Source organism: Neopsephotus bourkii, unplaced genomic scaffold (assembly GCF_033783945.1).
Source record: "Neopsephotus bourkii isolate Nb327-2 ecotype Australia unplaced genomic scaffold, CSIRO-AGI_Nbou_v1 NB_1638, whole genome shotgun sequence".
Classification (NCBI taxonomy): Eukaryota; Metazoa; Chordata; class Aves; order Psittaciformes; family Psittacidae; genus Neopsephotus; species Neopsephotus bourkii.
Window position 1 is genome coordinate 9,254,952 of NW_026902113.1, and position 23,847 is coordinate 9,278,798.

Sequence of the window (23,847 nt, forward strand, 5' to 3'; positions counted from 1 at the left end):
TGATAGGAAATAGCCTATGTTTACAGCACAAAAAACACAGCATGTTCCCCATTCCATCAGACAGTGATGTAGGATTTCTGAGCTGGAGGTCCATCTGAATCATCCTGTGTAATGAGCATTTGTGAACCTATCATCTGTAGAATTGCTTAGATGGGTTCAGGTTGGTCAGGAAAAAGTGCAGACCCCATGACCCCTGGCAAAAATATCCCACAACAGCAGTTGATCTCTTTCTTCCTTTTAGTATCTTCTGGTTCTTGAATTATGAAAAATAATGACAGGTGATTTCATCTCATATATTGCCATCATCATCTGTGATTTTATTAAGTCTTTATCATGTTCTCCGAGTGATATCCTTTCCAGGTTGGAGTGTCCTGATCTGTTAATACTCTTTTTTTAATAGAAACTATTTTGTATTTCTGATCATTGTTGTTTCTGCTTTGGATATATAAGTTGAGAATATGTTGGGGAGTTTCTAGCTGGAGTGTTGAGGACTTCGGATCATAATCAAAATGGACTTCTGACTTGTCATTAGCTCACTAAGAATTTAAGAAGTTTTGGTTGCTGCTAAACATTGAGTTGATATTTTCAGGGAAGTTTCAAAGGGATTCTCTTTTGTGCAGTAGCTGCCAATTATGTATCTCAAGTTAATTTATAGCTAATTTGTGTTTGTATTGTCATTGAGTTTCATTTACAGTTTTATCAGGCAGTTGCTCAATACTGACATCTTTAAGCTTCAGAAAATTGAGAAGAATAGATAATGCCCTAGTTACATTTAAGGATGTCTGATAAGACCACATTTTGGTTTTGTACAATGACTGCCAAAGTGTGGATAATTCACTTTCCACTTGTCTGACTTGTGAGGAATGTCTAGCTTTCATTTCTCCAGGTTTGGTCTTGGGCCTAATCTGCCTGTTACATTGCATATTCAGATCCTCTGAGGAATGTTGCTAAGGAACTGGCTACTTATGCAATCCATATCCTGAAATTTTCCTTTTGTGGATTTCTCTGGTCATCAGAAGTCTCTGTAGACATCCCTGAAGTACTTCTTTGGTGTCAAGTTAAAGATCTGTGCAAATAAATGATGTGTGCTTTGTTTTAACAGATGAATATATGGTATTTAATGAGTGAAGTCTACTACCAGGCTCATCCACAGTCTGGAATGTCATGTTTGCAGAGGGTTTTCTTCTGCAGACACCATTTGTTTTGCCTGTGTTTCAAGCCAACTGGGAGCAAGGAAATGATCATAGAAAAATGCTGTGCTGGAGCTAACATGGCATGTCCTGCTGACAGCATCAGAGCCTTTTGGTGTTCCCACAGCTTGAAGCACAGAGAGCAAGTACAGGTCTGTCTTGATGTCACACTGGTGTTTATAATGTTGTGCTGTTTGTTCAGCATTGATTATAAAGCTGGCAGCTCTGTGCTGTTGCATACAGATTTGGCTTGCCTTCTGCCTCTGCTCTTTTCAGAAGACGTGAACAAGTTCCTATCCAAAGGGAATGTGCTCTCAGTGGAGCTTTTTTCTGTTATGTCTTCAGATCCAGGTTTGTTTGTAGCCAGCTGGCTTGGAGCACAGGCAGAGTGAGCAGCATTCAGTATGAAACTGTGCACTTTATATGAGGCAAAAGCTTGACTAGGGGATTCACTCCTATTTGGGAGGACATAATCTACTAGTGGGGGTCGGGGGAGAGACACACTGGGAATATTTTCAGCTCATACCTGTGAGTGCCATGATGCTTTACTCAGTAAATATATTCATGGGGTAAAGGTATTGAAGAAAACTTCCACAAAATCCTCCCTTCCTTTTGGCAGTGGATTTTGGTCTGATGGCTGCAGGACTTCAGACAGTGTGGGGAAAAAAAGCTGCTCTCTGCAACATGGATCTGTTGTACTATGGTTTTCTTCCTGAGTTTTTCATATGTGTATATATGGGAAATAAATAATAAATTACATCTGATTGTCATTGAAAGTAAAGTATTTAGAAACTCCTTTACTGAACTTTTTTTAATTAGATTTCAGTCTGTACATTAACATACTGTGTTTCAAGTTGTATTACCACTTCTTTCCTTTCTGTGAGTCTTCAAATATTTTGTGGTTTTGTATATATAGCTTCTCCATTCATTCAGATACCACCTGTCAGGCTGAAATCTTACTTCTGCAGGTATAAGCCACCTGTACATGGGTGCAGAGCTACTTTCTTTGTCCCATGTGCAAGTGATAGCAAGCATTTTGCTGCACAATGTAAAACAGAGGAGTTGTAATCTGTGGGGACTTGGGAGACTTTCCTTCACCCAAAGCAATGTCCACAAACTGGCCTCCTAATGTTTTCTTGGGTGGATGAGCCATTGGCTCAGTTTCACTAGTTTGCATGCAGGCTTGAGCCTACTACATCCAGCTTTGTGTCACTCTGCTGTTTACCCCTGGTAAATCAGACCGAGTTGGGAAGTTAGCTTTTGTGACATTAGGTATGGTGCTGGAGGGAGATAATATGAGGAGGCAGGTAAAAATCGAGACGTGGTCAGTAACAACCTACTGCTTTTGCTTATTTAAAAGAAGGGGGTGTGGGGGAAGGAGGAAGTGTGATTCTAATGGTAATGAATCCAACTACAAATGGGTGGGTAGGATCTGTCTTCTGCTCCATGTTGTGATGAAATAGTTATGTTCTGGATGAATTTCAATTTACAAAACACCAGCTAGTTCTGTGGATGTTTCGGTCCTCACCTAGGACTGGTTCCCTTTGGTGTGGCCCTAGTGTCATCTTTCTTCCAGTGTCCTGTAGAACTGACACCTGAATGCAGTGTGATAACACTGTTCTACCTTTTTTCTTTGGAAACACATCTTCATGGTGTGAAAAATTAATGCACTGTAAATCTTTCTATTAACTTGAATGGGTTCTTCCATGTACTTGTGCTGTGGCACAAGGAATGCAAAGGAAAGCTCTACCTTCTAAACTCAACTATGTGAAAGGAAACTAGCCAAAGTGATCAACACAGTTCGGTTTCTGGTCTTCAGACAAGCCAACACCATTGTTTGACTTAGTCTTCTGTTCTAGCACTGAGCATTTTGACTGCTGACAGGAGATACCTTTGGGGTAGTGTATTCAACATGTTAATGCACACCTTTTTATGCAGTATGTGAAAATCATAGAATCATAGAATAGTTAGGGTTGGAAAGGACCTTAAGATCATCAAGTTCCAACTCCCCTGCCATGGGCAGGGACACCTCGCTCTAAACCATATCATCCAAGGCCTCGTCCAACCTGGCCTTGAACACTGCCAGGGATGGAGCATTCACAACCTCCCTGGGCAACCCATTCCAGTGCCTCACCACCCTCACAGGAAAGAATTTCTTCCTTATGTCCAATCTAAACTTCCCCTGTTTAACATTACCCTTTGTCCTGTCACTACAGTCCCTAATGAAGAGTCCACCCCTAGCATCCCTATATGCCCCCTTCAGATACTGGAAGGCTGCTACGAGGTCTCCACGCAGCCTTCTCTTCTCCAGGCTGAACAGCCCCAACTTTCTCAGCCTGTCTTCATATGGAAGGTGCTCCAGTCCCCTGATCATCCTTGTGGCCTCCTCTGGATTTGTTCCAACAGTTCCGTGTCCTTTTTATGGTGAGGACACCAGAACTACACACAATATTCCAAGTTAGGTCTCATGAGAGCAGAATAAAGGGGCAGGATCACCTCCTTCGACCTGCTGGTCACGCTCCTTTTGATGCAGCCCAGGATATGGTTGGCTTTTTGGGCTGCAAGCGCACACTGCCAGCTTATGTTCATTTCCTCATCGACCAGCACCCCCAAGTCCTTCTCCGCAGGGCTGCTCTGAATCTCTTCTCTGCCCAGCCTGTAGCTGTGCCTGGGATTGCTCTGACCCAGGTGTAGGACCTTGCACTTGGCATGGTTAAACTTCATGAGGTTGGCATCAGCCCACCTCACAAGCGTGTCAAGGTCCCTCTGGATGCCATTCCTTCCTTCCAGCATATCAACCAAACCACACAGCTTGGTGTCATCGGCAAACTTGCTGAGGGAGCACTCAATCCCACTGTCCATGTCAGCGACGAAGATGTTAAACAAGACCGGTCCCAACACCGATCCCTGAGGGACACCACTCGTAACTGGTCTCCAGCTGAACATCGAGCCATTGACCACAACTCTTTGTGTGTAGCCTTCCAGCCAGTTCTTTATCCACCAAGTGGTCCATTCATCAAATTGATGTTTCTCCAATTTAAAGGCAAGGATGTCATGTGGGACAGTGTCAAACGCTTTACACAAGTCCAGGTAGATGACATCAACTGCTCTACCCCTGTCCATCAGTTCTGTAGCCCCGTCGTAAGAGGCCACCAAATTGGTCAGGCAGGATTTCCCCTTAGTGAAGCCATGCTGGCTGTCACCAAGCACCTTGTTGTTTTTCATGTGCCTCAGCATGCTTTCCAGGAGAATCTGCTCCAAGATTTTGCTAGGCACAGAGGTGAGACTGACTGGTCTGTAATTCCCCAGGTCATCCATTTTCCCCTTCTTGAAAATGGGGGTTATATTTCCCTTTTTCCAGTCATCGGGAACTTCCCCTGACTGCCATGATTTTTCAAATATAATGGCCAGCAGCTTAGCAACTTTATTTGCCAGCTCCTTCAGGCCATGTGCATGTTCAGGTTTTTAAGATGGTCTCGAGCCAGTTCCTCTCCTACAGTGGGCCCAAGGTCTTCCTTCTCACAGTCCCTGCGTCTGCCTTCCGAGACTTGGGTGGTGTGGTCAGAGCCTTTGCCATTGAAGACTGAGGCAAAGAAGTCATTCAGAACCTCAGCCTTCTCCAAATCCTGTGTAGCTAGTTCACCCGAGAATCAAGTAATTCATGTGGCGTCTAGACTTTGCTAAAGGTGTTATAAACTGCTGTGGCAAGATGATGCTTCATGTAATTACTGTAGGACTTCAGTAGAGGTATTAATTCAGTTACTTGTGAAATGCTGATCTCCAGAAACATCTCGCGGTGCTTGGAAATTTATTTTGTGAGCAATCTAATATATATCATATATATATACACATATATGTGTATATATAGACATATATGTATATAATCTATACAGCCTTATGAAGATGACCTGTGAAAGTGCTAGAAAGAGGCACTTGTATTAATAGACATTAAAACCTATTGAGAGTGGTGATTTGGTGAGGCAGTGTTATGACTGGATTTCCCCTGTACTGCTTCTGTGGTTGGAGGGAGCCTTAGAAGGAAAGACTGTGTAATTCCTTTTAGGGTTTTTTAAATTAGTATTTAGGTTGCCCATACATTGGGGAAATACCTCATGTTTTTAAATGGCTGTTGGATAGTACAGTCATAGTCTTACAATTCAACTCTTAAGTTGAAAGGTACATGCTCATATCTGCTTGTTTCTGTCTTGTCAAAAATCCAGTTTAAAAGATGGTAAGATAGGAAACACTAGAGAATTATTTATTTCTTTCTAAAACCTAGTGCATTGTGTTAATCCAAACAGTATGTCCAATATTGCTTTACCATATCACTGTTTTTACTGACAGGAGATTGACAACCTGTCTTTTACTTGGTTTAGAGTAGCAAGTGGCTTTGTTGGTTTTTTGAAAGAGAATTCAATACCAACAGTAGCGTGTTCCCACAAATCAACTTTATGACTTATTTTGCTTCCTGAAAGATAACTGACAAGCACCTGTCTGCTTGACTTCTCTAGAAGTGAAATGTTTAATCCTAGAATGCAGTAGTCCTCCATCAGCAGGCTGATTTCAATATATTAACATGAACTAGCATCCATTAAAATGCTGATGTTTTGATCTCTAAATAGTGGTAGCTGTAAAATGTAATACCTGCTTTATTTAGCTGAATAATTGTCCTGGGTTCAGCAGTAGCAGTCATTTTTCTCCTTCTTGGTAGCTGGTGCAGTGCTGTGTTTTGACTTTTGGCCTGGGAACAGAGCTGATAACAATGATGTTTTGGTTTGGCCAAGCACTTTCTGAGCCTTATGCTCTGCCAGGGAGAAGGGGAAGCCGGAAGGAAGCAGAGACAGGACACTGACCCAAACTGACCAAAGAGGTATTCCATACCACAGCACGTCATGCCCTGGATGTAACTGGGAGAGTTACCCAGAAGGGCGAGGAGACTGCAGGGTTGGAGGAGGTATCAGTTGGTGCTGGTTGGGTTCGGGGGCAAGTTATCGGTCAGCTGGTGGTGAGGTGTTGTATTCTCTTCCCTTGTTATTTCCTTTATCATTGTTGTTATTGGTGGTAGCAGTAGTGATTTGTGTTATACCTTAGTTACTGGACTGCTCTTATCTCAACCTGTGGGAGTTGCATTATTTTCGATTCTCCTCTCCCATCACTCCGGGAGTAGGGGGAGGGTAAGAAGCAGGGGAAGTGAGTGAGCGAGCTGTCTGGCTGGGTTTAAACCACGACAAGATTTTAAAAGCTTAATTATTATATAGCTTGTGATAACCTTTTCATTTGCAGCAACTAAATCAAATGGGGATTATAAGTGAATCTCAACCAGCTACTGGGAAGCGCCTAGAGTATGCTTTTAGTGTGAAGGTGGTTGGATACTGGCAGTGGTTGCCTGGAGGAGTTGTGGAGCCTCTGTCCTTGGAAGTACTAAGAACACAGCTGGACACAGTCCTGTGCAACGTGTTCTGACCATGCTTTGGGCAGGGAGTTAGATTAGATGATTTTCAACCCTTACTGTTCTGTGGTTGTCAGACTTCTGTTTTGGAGGGGCAGGAGGTTAGGAGCAGGTAGGGAGCAAACCTTGCCTATCCGATACCTTAGAATCATAGAATCATAGAATAGTTAGGGTTGGAAAGGACCTTAAGATCATAGAGTTCCAACCCCCCTCCCATGGGCAGCGACACCTCACTCTAAACCATGTCACCCAAGGCCTCATCCAGTCTGGCCTTGAACACTGCCAGGGATGGAGTATTCACAACCTCCTTGGGCAACCTGTTCCAGTGCCTCACCACCCTAACAGGAAAGAACTTCCTCCTTATATCCAATCTAAACTTCCCCTGTTTAAGTTTTAACCCCTTGTCCTATCGCTACAGTCCCTAATGAAGAGTCACTCCCCTGCATCCTTGTAGGCCCCCTTCAGATACTGGAAGGCTGCTATGAGGTCTCCATGCAGCCTTCTCTTCTCCAGGCTGAACAGCCCCAACTTTCTCAGCCTGTCTTCATATGGAAGGTCCTCCAGTCCCCTTATCATTCTTGTGGCCCTCCTCTGGGCTTGTGACCTTCCGCATATGTATGAAGCAGAACTTGGATACACCAATATATCTAACATTTTGGGTTAGATATTGGCTGATTTTTTGTTTAGTGAAGAAATCTATTGCTGGTGAAGTCCTCCATTCAAAGCATAGTAATAAAATTAATATATATATATATATATATTTACTTTGTAATTCACAAACAGTGCTTTCAGATACTGTTTTGGTGGTAGTGTTGGTGTTCTCTTCCCCCCAAGTAAATGATCAAAGAAAGGGGTGGATCCTGTTTACTTCCTAAGTGTGGCTATTTTTTACTTTGAATCATGGTCTCCAGATGTTCACAGGATGAGATCTTGGCTGAAATTTTCATTACATCTGTACTTTCATTTGTAGAATATTAAGGTTGGTTATAGGACCTAATTTAAAATGTCCATAATTCTTTTGGAAGTTGCTGTCATTTAGATGGTTAATGCATATGCCATATTGTTCCAACTGTTAGACAGGAGTTTTATTTTCCCCTCCCCTCCATTTCTGCTCTTCAGACTCCTCTTGATATAGGTCATAACAAGATGAGTTTAATTCAGAAGTGGTGTTTTAAAATATATTTCTGTTTAAAAAGCATGGTTAAATGCAGGAGGCAGGATTTTCCTTTTTGTGTGGAGAGTTAATGGAGTGTGGTTGTCTTGAGGGGGCTAGAAATTGTGGAAGGGGAGGTCTTAATTGAAGCAGCAGTATCTGGGTAGGAGGGACTGAGACACATATGTGTGGTGCTGTCAGTTGAATGAGCAGGAGCAATGAATTTGCTTGTAGTCTGAAATTTGTAGAAGTTCTGGGGCAGGAGAGGTGTTAAACTGGGAATTCTGAACCAGAGAGGTTTATATGGGGGCAGAAGAAGAGTCATACTGTTGATGAGGATGCCTAGTAATCTGGGAGGTGGGACATCTGGGAAGGGATTAGGCAAGCACAGGGGTCTGTGATCAAGGGGGGGGGGTTAAGCTTATCACCTAGCACTTCTCTCCACCATAGCCCTTTAAGGCCAGGACCCGAGGCTGCAGTTTTGATCTGAACTATCTACTCACAGTGACTGAGATAATACAGCAGCTGAAAAGGCTGTAGGCTCCCCTTTTGTGGTATATCAAGTCAGGCTGGCCATGGGTAAATACGGTCAGTGCCCTCTTAGTCTCTGGAATGACTCCAGTGACAGTAACATGTATGCCGTGAGCATTGGTAAAGGTAAGTGGGCTGCCTTGCATGAGGATTTTGGTTTTTATCTATTTCAGTCTGTCTTTATGCTTGTGCTTATAATTAAATCTTAATCACTATGGATTGAAAGATTTTAGACTTCAAAATTGACTTCAGAAGCTTTCGTGGGCAGCTGTAACCTTTATTGTCATCACAGAAGCAGGTTTTAATGATCAGTTGTATGTCACTTGGCAGTAGTTCAGCCACATAAGGATTAAAATTTGAAAGCTTCCCTGTTTTTATATGGAAGACTAACCGGCACGTCCAGAACGGACATCAGATGGAATTTATAGTATATTTTGAGATTTTTGTACAAGTCTGTGCCCAAAATTTTGCTGAATGACAAACTGTGCTGTCATAATCCTACAGCTACTGTGTTTTATTATAACTTCATGATATTGAAGCCATTTGTCTTGTGTTTTGTAAGCCTTCAGCAAAGGGGTTTCCATGTCTATTTTCTTACACAGGCAAACATGCTGAAGATATATTTGGTGAATTGTTTAATGAAGCCAACAGCTTCTACATCAGAGCAAATTCCCTTCAAGACAGAATTGATCGCCTTGCTGTCAAAGTTACACAGCTGGATTCAACAGTAGAAGAGGGTAGGTAATTGCATGAAAGCACTGAGCCAGAAGTGATGTTGACAAGATCACAGTATTTAATTACACAATGATCTCTGCCTTTTCAAATCCTCAATTGATATTTCTTCTTGCTGTCTCAGTAAGGTAGGCTGAGAAAAATCATGTTAGCAGAGCGGTAAAAAATATCCTGGAGTCATATAACTGTCTTCATCTTTGACTCAGTGTTATTTCAAGAAGCCCCTGTAGTAATGGAGCCATTAAGCTGCCTTTTTCACAGGGAAAACTTTTAGGTTTTGAGTGTAATAAATCAGAATTGAACAAATCCAGGCTTTACTGGAAATGAGTCAGAATATTGGAAAAAGTGTGTGGTGGTAAATCTATTTAAGGGCAGGGTGGTCACACGCTGTATTAATAGCATCTGCTCTGCAGTCGTCTTATAACATTCTTCACCTAAAAGGGTCACTATGTGTCTGCTTCGGTTAAGTGAAATTCTGAAGGGGGTTCTAGTCACTAGGAACAGTATTTCCTTTAAAATGCCGTTACATCCTCACTTGCTTACATATTTGGTCATTCACTTCATAAACACACAGTAAAAACAAAGGATTTAAGTAACATCATTATACTGTTCAACTACAGTTGGAAAAACATTTGAAAGTAGTAGAGATTCTTTTCAAAAGCATATAAGTAACTTACACTAGAAATGTGTAATTTGTTCAAAAGCACTTATTTGGCTAAGTATAACATGTTTCTCTGCTTGGCTCTAAAAGCCATACCGTACGGGGTCTGTATCAGTCTTCATGCCTTTCTGGTTCTGCAGGTCATCAATACGTTAATTTTTTGCCCAGTACTGTTATCATGTGCAATTCTCAGTTTATTCTCAAGACTCTCTAAATTACATAGATGGGCAAGAAATATTAGGTGAAATGTTAATGGGAGTTAAAAGAAAACAAGCCAGTGCATTTTGTTGGCACTGCTCCTACAGCTTACACTGTTGTAAAACAGTTGGACCAGTTCAAGAAATGGTGTCATTGTAGACAAGCCAGTGAAGTGCTCTGTTCAGCTGCAGTCAGAAACGTGTATTTCAGGTTGCCTAAGAATGGAAGATAATGTGTAGAGCTTACTGCCACTTTCAAGTTGTGATTGGCATTATCTGGATCTTTTTCAGTGTTTGCTGCATGTTAGGAGAACTTAGGTTAAGAATGAAAGAAAGTCTTTTCAAAAGTGATTGAAAGCTTAATTTAATTAAAGTGACTTAAATCTTTAATTTACAAAGAACAAACGAAAAGGCTAGTCTTGTTTCCCCTAGAATTGTGTACGTGAAAAGATAAAATGGAAGTATGTTACTGGACTGTCTAAAGAAAGTATTTCTATAGAGAGATGAGGAAAGCTAAAGATAAGTGATGTTCAGTTACATGGAAAGATTTTTGGAGTTGAAAGATGGTAAAAGATGTAGAACTCACTCTCACAGGAGGTTGTGGGGCCATGATTGAAATGAACTTACAAAAGGGCTGAATGGGTATGGGTATCACGTGTAATTATAAACCATGTTGTGCCAGAGGAATACCAGATCTTGTGCTCAGGCTTAAAGACAGTCTTTCTGCTATTGGAAGTCAAGGTTAAACCTCAAAAAGGGGAAATAATTGGACATCTGCATGTGACAGGATTCTTGCATTGTCTTCCAAGACGGTCCATGGTGGTCTCATTGTTTTAAGTGAGGTTCTGGACCAAGTGGGACTTAAATCTGGTTTATTATGGTAATTCTTATATGCCTTTGTGCTTAAAACAGTTATTCACTAAAGAAAAATCTTTCTGGTTTTCTTCTATATTTATCTGAAAATATTTTAAATAGCTGGTATAAAACAGACTTTGTTTATCCGCTTATGTTAGTCACAGACCTCTGATAAATATATCTTTGTTTCAAACAGTATCATTGCAGGATATCAACATGAAAAAAGCGTTCAAGAGCTCAACAATTCAAGATCAGCAGGTAGTTTCAAAGAACAGCATTCCTAACCCAGTGGCTGATATTTATAATCAGAGTGACAAGCCACCACCTCTGAATATTCTTTCACCTTATAGGTATGTAAATATTCATTGTTTGTGTTCTTGTTCTTTGACCTTTATCTCCTAGTTGTATGCAGAGAATAATTACAGCAGAAGGTAAAAGATACATTGGTTACTGAGATGTTTTATGGGGATGTCCCAAAAAAAACCCCATTCATGGAAACAAAAATTGCTATTACCACACTTAAAATCATGAGTTGTACCTGACAAAATCATCTTATTTCAGCATAAGTGTTACATGGCAGCATGTGATCATAAGGCAAGGGCCATTTATTATGTAAAAGATAGAAAAAAAATAATACACTATGCTCCTTTCTTTGGTTTGTTTATCCAGAAAGTTGGATTTGTTGCTTTTGCTTTCCTTCTGTTCTCCCTCTTATCCCAGTGTATACACGTATTTGCACACACACAGTCTTTATCTTTTCCTGGTTACTGGTGAATGAAAGAGCAGCAAACAGGACTTTGTTTCCTGTTTTCTTTTCCTGTTGCCTTTAAGTTTATTGTTGTTCATGAAACTAGCATAATTTGTCTGTCTGAAAGGTTGTGGGTAACATTTTTATTGTATCCTTCAGCTTCTGAGAGCTACTAGATTGTGAGGTATCTGTGTAAAGCTGGCACTCAGTCTGCAGTAAATTATTAGGATTTTTTAGGAATGACATAGCAGAGCATTTGCAGTGTATTTCACTTCTAAGAGCTTTTACTTGGTAAAATTGCCAGACTTATAGCTGATGGGCATGGGTTTTGCCACTGCTACAGACAACGGTGGTGTTTGTTTATGGACAGCTAGTAAGAGTTGTTATTGATCAGCTGTATTGCACAGCTATGCCCTAATACGCATCTGGATGACAGTGTCAGTGACCTTTATTGTTATTCTTGTTTTATTAGGGATATGTTAATGGAATGGACTAAAATGATATTTCTTGCTAAGTCTTTTACATCTGCTGAATCTAATTGTATTTGCCTTGGACAAAGCTTAAATGAACTACAAACTGTAGTCTGGAGGGGGTGTAAGAGTGTCCCCACTACCCCCTTCAGTAGGTTAGATGTTATTAGCAAGGAGATTTAGCACACAAAAAGTAAGGGGTTTATGGGTATATGACAGACATTTTACAACCTCTGTTATCTGTACCCTGCTCCAGTGGTTGTAAGGTTTCTGTGTGCTGAATTTCCATCACTGTTGATCTTGCTGGTAGAAATCGGAACTTAGCTACCATCAAAATTTGCCCAGGAAGAAATCAGGACCCACAGCAGAAAGGGACTCTGAAGGACACCAGTTTAGCAAGCTAGACTGGCATTGCCATCATAAGCTGTTTGGACCACACTAGGTGCCCTGCCATGTTGATTCCCTTTTCACCTGTTGTTTTTCAGGAGTTTAGGATATTATAAGATTCCCAGGCCATGGGGTCAAATTAGGATTTGATAGTATACCTTTTATTGTGGTGGCTTATTCTGGGTGTCTGCAGCTCCTGCTGCTGGCATGCCTAGGTCAACTCTGTTTTAAATCCTCCTAGAATAGTCTGGTAGGATTCAAGCTTTCAGTTCCCACTCGTTTGATAGTCCTTCCCCTAGTCAGAACAGTTGCACTGAGAACAGCAACTGTCTCTTGCTTCCTGTCGTACAAGCAAAGGTACTCAGACTTACCTTGTTCCTAAATTCAAATCGTAAGCCTGTCTGGATTGAGCCAAATATTCCTTTCCAGTTCTTTTGAGACAGGCAAGTTCCATTCTTACGCACCTCTGTCCCCTCCATATCCTGTCTTGCCATTGATTCTCCTCCAGCGCTAGTGAATTTCACTTTTGTGAGCTGGCTGATGCAGAAGCCCCTGCTGAGCTCTGATGAGCATGCTGCCCAAAAGGCTGTGTATTCCACCCCTTTCCTCTGAAATTCTTGGCATGAATCAAGTCAATTGTAAGCTGTAACTACCAAGAGTGGCATTAAATGTACTTGGCATCCTGTCATGAAAAAAAGATGGAGCTTGGATGTCAGCCAGAGGTGAGTTTTGTTGGTTTGAAAATTACTAATTTGTGTTTTCTTAACTTTTCTTGTCCTGTATTTCCAGGGATGATAAGAAAGATGGATTGAAGTTCTATACTGATCCTTCCTATTTTTTTGATCTTTGGAAAGAAAAAATGTTACAAGATACTGAAGATAAGCGAAAAGAAAAGAGGAGACAAAAGGTAAAAGCAGACACCTAATAGCAAATGTATGTATTAGTTTTGTGTATGGCTGTCCAGGCATAAAAATTGCTAGGTCATACTTAGTTTGGGTGCATGGAAAGACTATTTCTCTTTACATGTGGCTGTAGGTTTAGTTGTTTTGTTTTGTTTTGTTTTGTTTTGTTTTTGGGGGGGGGTTATAGCTTCTCCTGTCTATTTCAGGAAGTTGCAAATTGAATTTTAAGAGTAGTTATTTTCCAGCATGTTTCTTTAATCATTTGCCAGCATCTGCTTATTAGTATTCAGCAAAATGGCCCTGTTGTGCTTTGGAAAAAGATACTGTGATTTTGGGGGGGGTGGAGAAAGGAATCGGAGTTATGGTTCCCTTTATTTTTTCATAGTTCTTTATCTAGCAGCAATCAACTCCTGTAGCAAAACATTAGCTTATTTTGTTCAGGGTTTTTTTTATTCCTTGGTCGTAACTCTTCACTTTTCTATACCTGCTACAAGTAAGTAAAATGAGATGATAATACACCTCAAAATAATTCTGTGGTTCAGCAAGAAGATGAATTTTAGGAGCAATGTGCTTTATTTCCTCCAAGTTTAAGACTGACAAAAAAGGCCTTAGTCATAGAAAAGTCTCCTAAGTCCTTCTGGAATATCTTCAGCAGTTTGATCCAAGATGTGTATTCTGATACAATCGAGATTTTTCGGAATGGATTTTAGTTTTGAATGAAGAAATTGGTTGCTACTTCTACAGCCTTTTGCAGATCATTTTTTTTAATCAAATCTGAGGGCTTTAAGATTGTTCAAGATAATTCTAACAAGTGAAGGAGGAAAGTTTGAAGCAATGGTTGCTGTTTTACCTGACAGCAAGTGCCCTTTTCCATAGGTTCAGTGAGAGATAAGGTGTCTTAAACAAAAGTCTGGATAAGATGCACAGATTGCTCAGGGGAAATAGAAGGAAGCTGCTTAGTTTTCAGTACACGTACACATGTATATGCACATACATGTGTATATGTACACATCTATATTGGCTTACCTATAAATGCATATGTATAAGCAGTTATCAGAATATATCATATATATACATGTGTATATACATTGTCCAGTATGTGAATATATGTGCTAATGTATATTTGTGTACATACCTCACATGTATAATATATGTGTGTATGTATATATATATGTGAATATATATGATACCTGCTTGGAAATCAAATTGTAGAGCGTGGTTGGGAAGTTTTACTGTTCTGTTTTTATAAAAGTATATTAATTCCTTGTTCCTGTTGCCAGACAAAACTTTGATGACAACATTGTTAAACAAAACACGAAGACATGCTTTAACTAAAATGTTGTGATTTAATGATTATGAAAGCTCTGGAAGAAATAAATCAGGTCATCCTGTTAGGAGTATGAGTCAGTAATATCTGTTTTGACAGGTATCTCAGTATTGGCATATTAAATAGGGCTGAAAAAGCTAAGTAAATACTTTCAGTAGAAGTTACTGTCTAAAGCACAGTACTGGAAAATAGTCACTTGGTTATTCTGCATAATACAAATGTATAGGAAAGGTTATAATCCTACTATATTCGCAGTATGATAAGTCACTGCTCTGATTAAAAGACTTGAAATAAAGCAGTTTTATTCTCTAGTTTAAGTGGGGTTTCTTAGATTTCAGTCAGTATTTCTTTATGAAAACTATACAGGGATAATTGCACCATTTGGGTTTTTTCCCCCCATCGTTTTCCCTTCAAACTTACACCTTTTCGTTACAGAGGGATAAAAAGAAATTACGAGCTGGTGCTTTTTTTTTTTTTAATTCTGTTTTAATACTAAAAAAGAAAAAATACAAAATAAAAGTACTGAGAGTTAGGGGTTTTTTTACCATTAGAGAGATTTTTAGAAAACTCTTTTGTATAAAAACTTTAATTTAGACTATATTTTAGGCAACACATATGCAGTCTGTACTCTGCAGAAGCACAACATACGAAAGTTCTTGAGGGCTGTGCAGGTGAAGTAGAGGTTATTGTGTAGCAAGTTACAAACTAAACATCCAAATGCAGACCTGCCCAGCTGACCAAATACAGATAGGTGGTCAGTGAAGCCTAAGAGTACTCTTGCACCAGAACATCAGTTTTCCAGTATTATTTTGGTAACTTGACTTAAATGCTTGAGTTGTTGCAGCAAAAGGTTTGTGAGCTTCCTTTTCTTGGGTTCAAATATTGTACTTAATTGTTTGTTCTCAACTGAAGAAATCTGGTACAGGCTTCCTCCAGTTTGGCTCTTTTAGGTGAACATTTCATCTGAAGAAAACTGCAATTTTATTTAAGTTCAAATCTGTGGTGTAGTCCCTGTTGGTTGGTTGGTTTGTCTATAGTGTCAAACTCTCAGTAGATCAGTGCCTCAGAGTTCAATGAAGTTAGTTTGGACTTTCGCATATTTCTGAATGACCACAGTAGACCAGTTGTTAAGCACTGGGCAACCAAAGGAAAGTTGTTCTACTTGGTGTTTTATTGTTCCCCATATTTTCCAAGGAATGATTGCTTATTTAAATAAGTAGAAATCTTTTAAATTTGGAGGACTTGTACCTTAAAAATATTTCTTGATGACTTGGGATTGAGAGGGTCTTGTAAATTTCGGGAGTCAGGAATGTACTCTGGGGTCACACTTCCAGTTTTTTGCAAGTATTGCAAATACTTGCTGAGGCTCCTTTCTGTTACTACCTCTAATTCCTTATTAAGATACTTGAAATATCATTTGCTAACTCTTGATGCAAATATCAGATTTCAAATTAACCCTGTTTGAAGGCTCTGATATGCTTGTATTTGCTGAAGTTGCTTCCTGCCAGCAGTTGAATGATGTACCTGCTTTCTGGCTTTACCTGCAGCATCCGCTTGTCTGCCACAGCTCCTATTACACTCAGTTAAAGGAAGTAAACTCTTCTTAATATTGCTTAACCTTCCTAAGAAGTATTTCTAACTGTAGTTAATTTAAAAGTCTTCATCTCTTGGCATTGCCCTAGGTACTAAAGCTACAGTTGTCAGTTCTTTGTCAAGGTAATGAAAGTGTTACTGGAACAACTTAAAGCTACTCAAATATGTAGTTAGAGGTATATGTAGTTTGAGTTTCTTTAAGTTGTTCCAGTAACACTTTCATTACCTTTAAAAACAAACTTTTAAATAGGTGATTATATATAAGCAGTCATGTTAGCACTCTTGAATGTACAGGAGTTTTATCAAAATGATTTACTTCCAAGCAGTATCGTACACTTGTCTAAAGATGGATATTTACTTAATCTAGAAACTGGCAAGAAATACATGGTTGTGACCCTTGAAGGATGGAGTTACTGTTCTGTGAGAAACCTGAAGTTTATTTGCAGTTAACCAAAAGGGTTGCTTGTACTTTCGTCTCAAATCTAGCATGATCTAGTAACAAAATCTTAATAAATGAAACAGGATGAAAGTCATAAATTAAACAAGTTCTTCAGCAGTCAGTTCAAAAAAGCAGATGTCGAGCCCTTAACAAGCATATACTCAACCATGGTGATTAGCAAAACTTGATGTATTTAAAATGAAGCATGACTGAATCTGTCTCCCTTCTGCTCCAATTCTTCCTGTATTAGGAAATTTTAGTGTGAAGAATCAGTATTAAAGGGTGAGGTCAAGCTTTGCATAACCTGGATAAAAAAGGCTTTAATTCTAAAAAGTTTGAGAAGGAAAAGATTTTCTCAGACGTAATTAAGAACCGAGGTGATGATCTTCACTGAACATGAATCACATCAAAAACCTGCTCACTGCAGGGGCCAGAAAGGAACAAGTGCTGTTAGAGCATTTGGCTGGTGAACTTCAAAAAGACTTTTCTCTGTCATTCTTAATGTTAGCAGATGTGGATCATCTGGTCCCTCAGATGGACATGACACGAAAAAGCAAGAGATCCAAACCAAGGTCAAGCAAGCAGTTTGACAGAGTTTTGTGATATATGATGCCACATTATTTCAGCATTATTTACTCACTGCTGTTTGACAGTTGGAGTAAAAAGCCTATATTCATCTGTGGTGTACTACTTTCTTTTTTTGTCCAGCCATTATCCTTACTTTGAAGGTAGAGATCCCACAATAAAATGCTTCTGTATCAGCGTTTTGCCAAACTCTTCTCTAAATAGAATTGAATATGACACTTTTCTCATACCATCAATATAATTCTTTGCTGAGAAACTATTTTTCTAGCAGCCAAAAGCCTAATACTGACTTATTAATAGATAAAACATGATTAACCTATTTATGAGTTAGTATTCTAAGATGCAGGCTGATTAAAAAATGTACTCAACACCCTCATAAATATTGAGAAAAGAGTAGCCCATAAATACTCTTCTGAGCTTGGATTGAGCAGACTTGTTTATTTTTTCTACTGAAGCACCAATATGGCTTTTCTGTTCATACTGTATAGCCATAAGTAGGTGAGGACAACATTTCAGAGGTGTGAAAGTGTTGAGTCCTGATATTAGGAAATCTTACTGGTAGATAAATGCTGACATTCATTGAGCCTGAAATTATATAGAAAGATAAAAAGCTAAACAGACTGATCAGTCAGAAAGCTATCAAGCTATAATAGATCACTGGCCTGAATGGTACTGACACATTGCAGAGAGGATTAGTGTCATTCATTTTTGTACAAGCTAATGTGAGACAATAAGGAAAAAGTAGAAGGAATTTCGGTAGTCAGTCAGATCTAAGAAAGGAGAGGAGTTTAAGCAAAAATAGTTTCACATAGAATATGAAATAAGCAAATTTCTGATTTTTCCACACATCCCCAAGGCCTCGGGTGATTGCAACACCAGCAAATATCAAAAATAACCCTAGCCATATTTAACATGTTCTCATAAGATTGGTTTGCAGGAGAAAGAAATTACAAGAGCTTCAAGACAGTCTAAATCGGCATATGATGTCAGAAGAAGTTAAACTCGTTGGCTTTTAAAATCAGTCACATTTCTGTATTGGGAAAAACAGTAGGTCGGTATCACACATGCCCTTCTGTAGCATGTGCATCCTACAGAAGGGCAAAGCAGAAGTCTTACTACTAATGAGGTTCACAGTATAAGGAGATACCCATTTTCAGTGCAGAGAAATTTTGTGAAGGCTTGGCTTCATCTGTAAATCTGGTCTTATTTTCATGCACTCTGATTGCATTTTAACCAGCTTTTTTCCTTTCCTTTTTTCTCTCTTTGCATGCTTTATTTCTTTTGTTTGAAAATTAGGAGCAAAAACGTATAGATGGCACCACCCGTGAGGTGAAAAAGGTTAGAAAAGCCAGGAACAGACGCCAGGAGTGGAATATGATGGCGTATGACAAAGAGCTTAGACCTGACAACAGGTTGTCTCAAAGTGTGTACCATGGAGCATCTTCCGAGGGATCACTGTCCCCAGATACTAGGTCTGTTTACAGCAAAGCTGTTTGTTATACCACAGTTGTATGTTCAGAAATGCTGAGTAGAATTAGGTGTTTTTACAGGTTGGGAGTAGTTAGAATAAACAAAACTAATGCATGTTTTGAAGTTCCTCTCAAAATTATTTTAAAGCATAAGTAGCATAAATTCTGTAACAATTTTTTTCTTCCTCAGCTTTAGATGAGTATTTTGTCACTGTAATGTTATGCGCTGTAGTGAAAGAAGTGTTTGCTGCATGCTTTGTATTTGATCTTGAGTTGTTTTAGGGGTTTTTTGAAGTTACAAAAGCATTTAAGTCTGCTTCTGCCAGATAATGTCAGTACCTCTTCCTTTGTGTTTGGTTTGTTGTATGCTGTTCTGCGTATAGCTGAAGTATTTTTCTGTGATCTACTCAGTTGAGCATATTTTTGCCTCTAACAATGCTTTAATGGGGGAATAGTCCAGCTCTATCAGTGTTACATGTCTAAAAAGCAAGCTGCAAAGCCAGATGCAACATTATTGCTTGAAATAGCAAAAATCTCTGCTTAGAGACATGCAGCAAGCAGAATTCATCTTCGTTGACTGAGATTCCCTTGGAGCTCAGTGGGAGTTACTTTCTCCTGGTGTGCATGGAAGTCTGAGGTTTTTCACTCAGCTGGTTTCACTAGAGGATATTCCTACCTATTTCATTTCATCTGTGTGGAAATATAGGAAATATATATAGGGAAAGTGTGTGGTAATTTAAAGTCCAAATTGTTGAAGGGCTAAGTTGAGGGAGCAGGCACCACAGCAGCAAAAGCGTGGACTGAAACATTTAGTCCACAGTCCACTGGAGATCAATTAACAACAACAGAATCTGCTCAGATCTTTGTATATGTAATGTTTGCTCTTTGTGAAGAGCAATCATCTTGTAATTGCAACAAAAAAGAAGAAAATTGCTGCTGCTGTTTCCGTGGTACTCTCAGAACCCTCTGTCTAAAATCCTTTAATCACCAATTAGGTTTTTTTACAGTTTTGAATGCAGAATGTTGTCTCTTGTTAGTCTTGATGAAACATTGCAGGTTGGCAGTGCTTTCCATAGGCTGATCTGGTAAGATGACATTGATGTTCAGCTGTCGAGTGCAAGATGGAGATTTTTTCATTGAATTCTGCATTTCGCATGTTAAGTCATTTTCTAGCCTTCACACCCTGCTTCCAGGATTCTTTCGTTTAAATGAGCACATTGAAATGATTTGTTTCTGTCTGCCTGCAGAGTCAACTTGTATTTGACCATTTTCAGATATCCACAATGTTTGCAGTCTGTAGGATGTTTTTAAACAAAAATTGTCGGATGCATCATTGTCTGATATAGATGTTGTGATGTGACAGATACCTTGTTCCTTTCAAATTTTATGATGTATGGAGAGTGTTAAATTTCAGTGAATCGACTGAATCCTGAAATCTGTTTTACATTTATGAAGGGTTGATTTTGTAAATGGTAGTGATGTGGAGAGAAGGCTTTCCATTTTTTATCTTGGGGTGCTCTTAGCTGTAGGAATTTAGCTGTTAAAGCCCCATACAGATAGAAGTACCGTTTCAGGAGGTGTTTTTATGCCAACAAGCACTACATGAACAGTGCTTTATAAATAAGGTCCTGAAGAAGTGCGCGTCCTATATTGTGAGTCTTTTTTTAATGCTAAAGTAAGAAAGCTCATGTTTCTTCTCATTTGCTAATTTGAAGACTTGTGCATTAAACATTGACATCCAAGTGTCCAGACTGGTGATTTACAATGTGTTTGTTATACTTACTGTGCTTTAGAGAGAGAAACACAAGCTGAACCCAAACAGAAACCAGCAAATTAATGTGAGAAAAGTAAGAACAAGAAAAGAAGAGTGGGAGAGAAGGAAAATGGGCATTGAGTTCATGAGTGACGCAAAGAAAATGGAGCAGGCAGGAAGCATGAAAGAGGACAAAATGCCGAAAGGGTTTGTCATTTTGTTTTACTCAAAGCCCTGGCTTTTTGTTGCTTACCTTGCTTCCAGTCTTACAGATAAGCGCATTAGTTTACTGTGTACACTAAAAGCCAGGCTGCACGATTGCTCATTACTAAAACAACTATTTGCAGTAATGGGATGAAGAGATCCTTTTGCTCCCTCTCTTGGGCTTATTTGACAGAACATCCTAGACTTTGTATCTTTATGAACTCTCTGCTCAACTAATATTTACATTTCTCAGTTTCTCTAAGCCTTTCCAGTAAAATTAATTGTGCAAACAACATAAAAAGCATTTTCTAACTTTTGAAATTGTTTTTCTTTGCTTTGGTAATATGTATTCTTCTGCGTAATTGTGAGTGCTTGCAGTATTGCTTTCCTTTTCTGTTGCCATTGTTAACTTCAGGCAGGCCTGGTAAGTATTAGCATGTTAAACCAATGGACTGTCACAATCATTGACAAACCCAGTATGCCTCCTTATGGCTGCTAAAAAATTCAAAAATCTGGATAAAGCTCTACATTTTTATTGCCTTTTTTAAAGTCTGCATTAGAAGAGGACATGCTGCAGGCAGCAGTACGCTGAAGTACTCCAGACATTCAGTTTCAGTCCTCTTGTACTGACTTGTTAGACTAATTTATTTTCAAGTCATGTTAAGATAAACGTGTTTTGTTGGATGGTTTTTTTTTGTTGCATTTGTTCTTGTGCTGTGTTCTTACAAGGGAACGGTGCTTGGTAACCAGGGAGTCCTGGTGCAAGAAAAGTAGTTCTGATTGCCTTCTTTTTAGCTTTTCGTGTGAGCTATTTTAGATAATACCCTGTTACACTCGCATAATCTGTTCTTCTGCATCCATTTACTTCAATTTTAGGTCCCATGCATCTGATGTTACAGATTATTCTTATCCTGCTACTCCGAATCATTCCCTCCATCAGCAGATAGCAATGCCTTCATATGGAACAGGAGATGGTCCACAGTACATGGCAGCATCCCAAAGCCATGAGCATGAATACAGACCACCTTCCACCACTGTACGACATGCTACTTTAAACAGACCTCAGCAACCACCTCCACCTCCACCCCAGCCTTCTGATGGCCAGCATAGCTCAGTACCTGTGGTACCAGCAGAATATGGGTAAAACTCCTGATTTATTCCAGTGGATTCTTGACAAAACTAGGGGGATGCGTGTTTTTCATGACCACCATAATATATAATGCATACACACAGCATACATTAGTTTACCTTCCTGAAGAGGACAGGAAAAAAAACAGTGTAATTTCTATGTAAGAACTTAAGTGAAGGAGTAGTGAAAGCAGAAGTAATGAACTGTGTATTGAATGTGGTGAAATCAATATGCTTATAACATATTAAGGGTTCCTAACATAACATTGAGAAGTGGTTAATTTTCCTTTAAGCTGGAAAATAATTACAGCATAATTTGAATAATATTCTAAAATTCAGGAAATGTTACATTTAGCAACTTTTTCTACACGTCAGTCTATGTTGCATCCCTGAAATAGCTTTTTAAAGGAGCTTATGACAGAATTTGAAGGCATCTTCTCAGACACAGAATCAAGCTCCCTACTGCCACAGACACCTCCATAATTCAAGAGATGAATTTATCTAACTCTTGTATAGCTATTTTGTCTGCTACATAGACAAAATATGAAACATTTTGAAGGAAGGCTTGTGCCAGAGTCCTGGCTCTCTGATAGCAAGCAAACATCTGCTTTTGAACCACTCTGTGTCTGTGCCTTCTTGTGCTTAAACAGCTTAAACTTAAGAATTGTAACCCCAGGAAAGCTGTAATTATTCCTGCCTGTAGTGCAAGGCTAAGTGAGCCGAGGCTTTTTCAGCCTCACTTGATGCACCCTGGGATAGCATTTGCTTGCTTCATGATACTGTCATGCTGTAGACGACTCAGTTATGCCTGATTGACTGCTCCAACCTGCATTTTCTCTGTTATTTCCAGTTTATAGCAGAAATACTTGTCCCCCAGGTACATGACCACTGTCAGTGTATCACAGATGTCATACATTGACATGTATCACTGAATGTCATCAGTGACTCCCCTTCAAATCCTGTCTCCTATATCTAGTTTTTTACCTGCTTCATAACTTTTACATTAATCACCATTTTTTCTGCTTAAGAATTCTTTTAATGACATTTTAACAAAGAAATCAGCTCTTCCCTGTTCCTCCTTTTCGAAGTATCAATCAAATGTATCAATTTAATTACATAATATTTAAATTGATGAACTTGATTAAAGCAGCACATGAGATGCATGATATACCTTTGGGTAAATCATTCCATTCATACTTTCCATTGTCCTCCGTGTCTGTGTCTTTTACTATCTGTTCTAATGCTTAATCCTCTATGGAAGTGATATGTGTAGTCCACAGTTGCCTTGGTCCCTCCTTCATCATAGGCATTGTACTTGACATTCTCAGAGGGTAGATGTGTAAATTAAGTATTTAGCTTTATACTTAATTAGCAGGAGTTTTAATATAAAAATCTTACCTTGTGGGGTGCTGAAAGCACATTGCCTTTAACTTCGTTTGCCTTAAATCTCAATACATTATCAAGATTTGTCAATTTATATGTTTATAATAACTTGCATATTTAACTCACCAGATTAAATTCCTTTTGATTTTTGCTTTAGCTGAGGTTGGATGAGAGCAGTTTAAGGGGTGATCATTCTGTAAGTCCCAACTTTTAATTCATTAAATGTTTTTGTTTTGTTTTACATAGGATGCTTCCAGCTCAGATGGTGGATTATTACAATCCTACAGGTCCTCCCCCTCCTCCTCCTCCTCCTCCTATAATTCCTTCCGCGCAAACTGCATTTGTTAGTCCCCTTCAACTTCCTGTGCCACCTTCCCATTCTGGACCAGTGACTGGCTCTGCATATGCAGCTACTCATCCTCCTCCTTCTAGTGGGCTTATTGTCACTGCTCCTCCTCCTCCTGGCCCACCTCCTCCCCCTCCAGGCCCTCCTGTTACAGGTTCATCCCTCTCTTCCTCCCCAATGCATGCTCCTCCAGCTATGGAGACAAAACGTCATGAACCCACGCAGCCACCAATAAGTGATGCACGGAGTGACCTTCTTGCTGCCATTCGAATGGGTAAGTGGACACTGACTTTTAGTTCTTTATTTCAATGAAAGCACTGTTTTCCAGTGAACTGAGTTCATGGC

The 23,847-nt window shown here is 39.4% G+C and overlaps 1 protein-coding gene across 3 annotated transcripts in view; it reads left to right on the forward strand.

Annotated features, from left to right (window-relative positions):
- The window catches only part of WASF3 (WASP family member 3), a 69,033-nt gene that overhangs the window by 42,051 nt on the left and 3,135 nt on the right, over positions 1-23,847 (forward strand). For 2 of the 3 annotated variants that reach the window (XM_061374603.1, XM_061374604.1), the window contains 6 exons: positions 8,926-9,060; positions 10,965-11,118; positions 13,163-13,280; positions 18,516-18,691; positions 21,522-21,785; positions 23,403-23,776. In XM_061374603.1, coding sequence (XP_061230587.1) covers positions 8,926-9,060; positions 10,965-11,118; positions 13,163-13,280; positions 18,516-18,691; positions 21,522-21,785; positions 23,403-23,776 — 1,221 coding nt within the window. Of the gene's footprint in view, positions 1-8,925; positions 9,061-10,964; positions 11,119-13,162; positions 13,281-18,515; positions 18,692-20,481; positions 20,649-21,521; positions 21,786-23,402; positions 23,777-23,847 lie in introns of all 3 variants that reach the window. The other variant, XM_061374605.1, reaches the window with a different exon arrangement.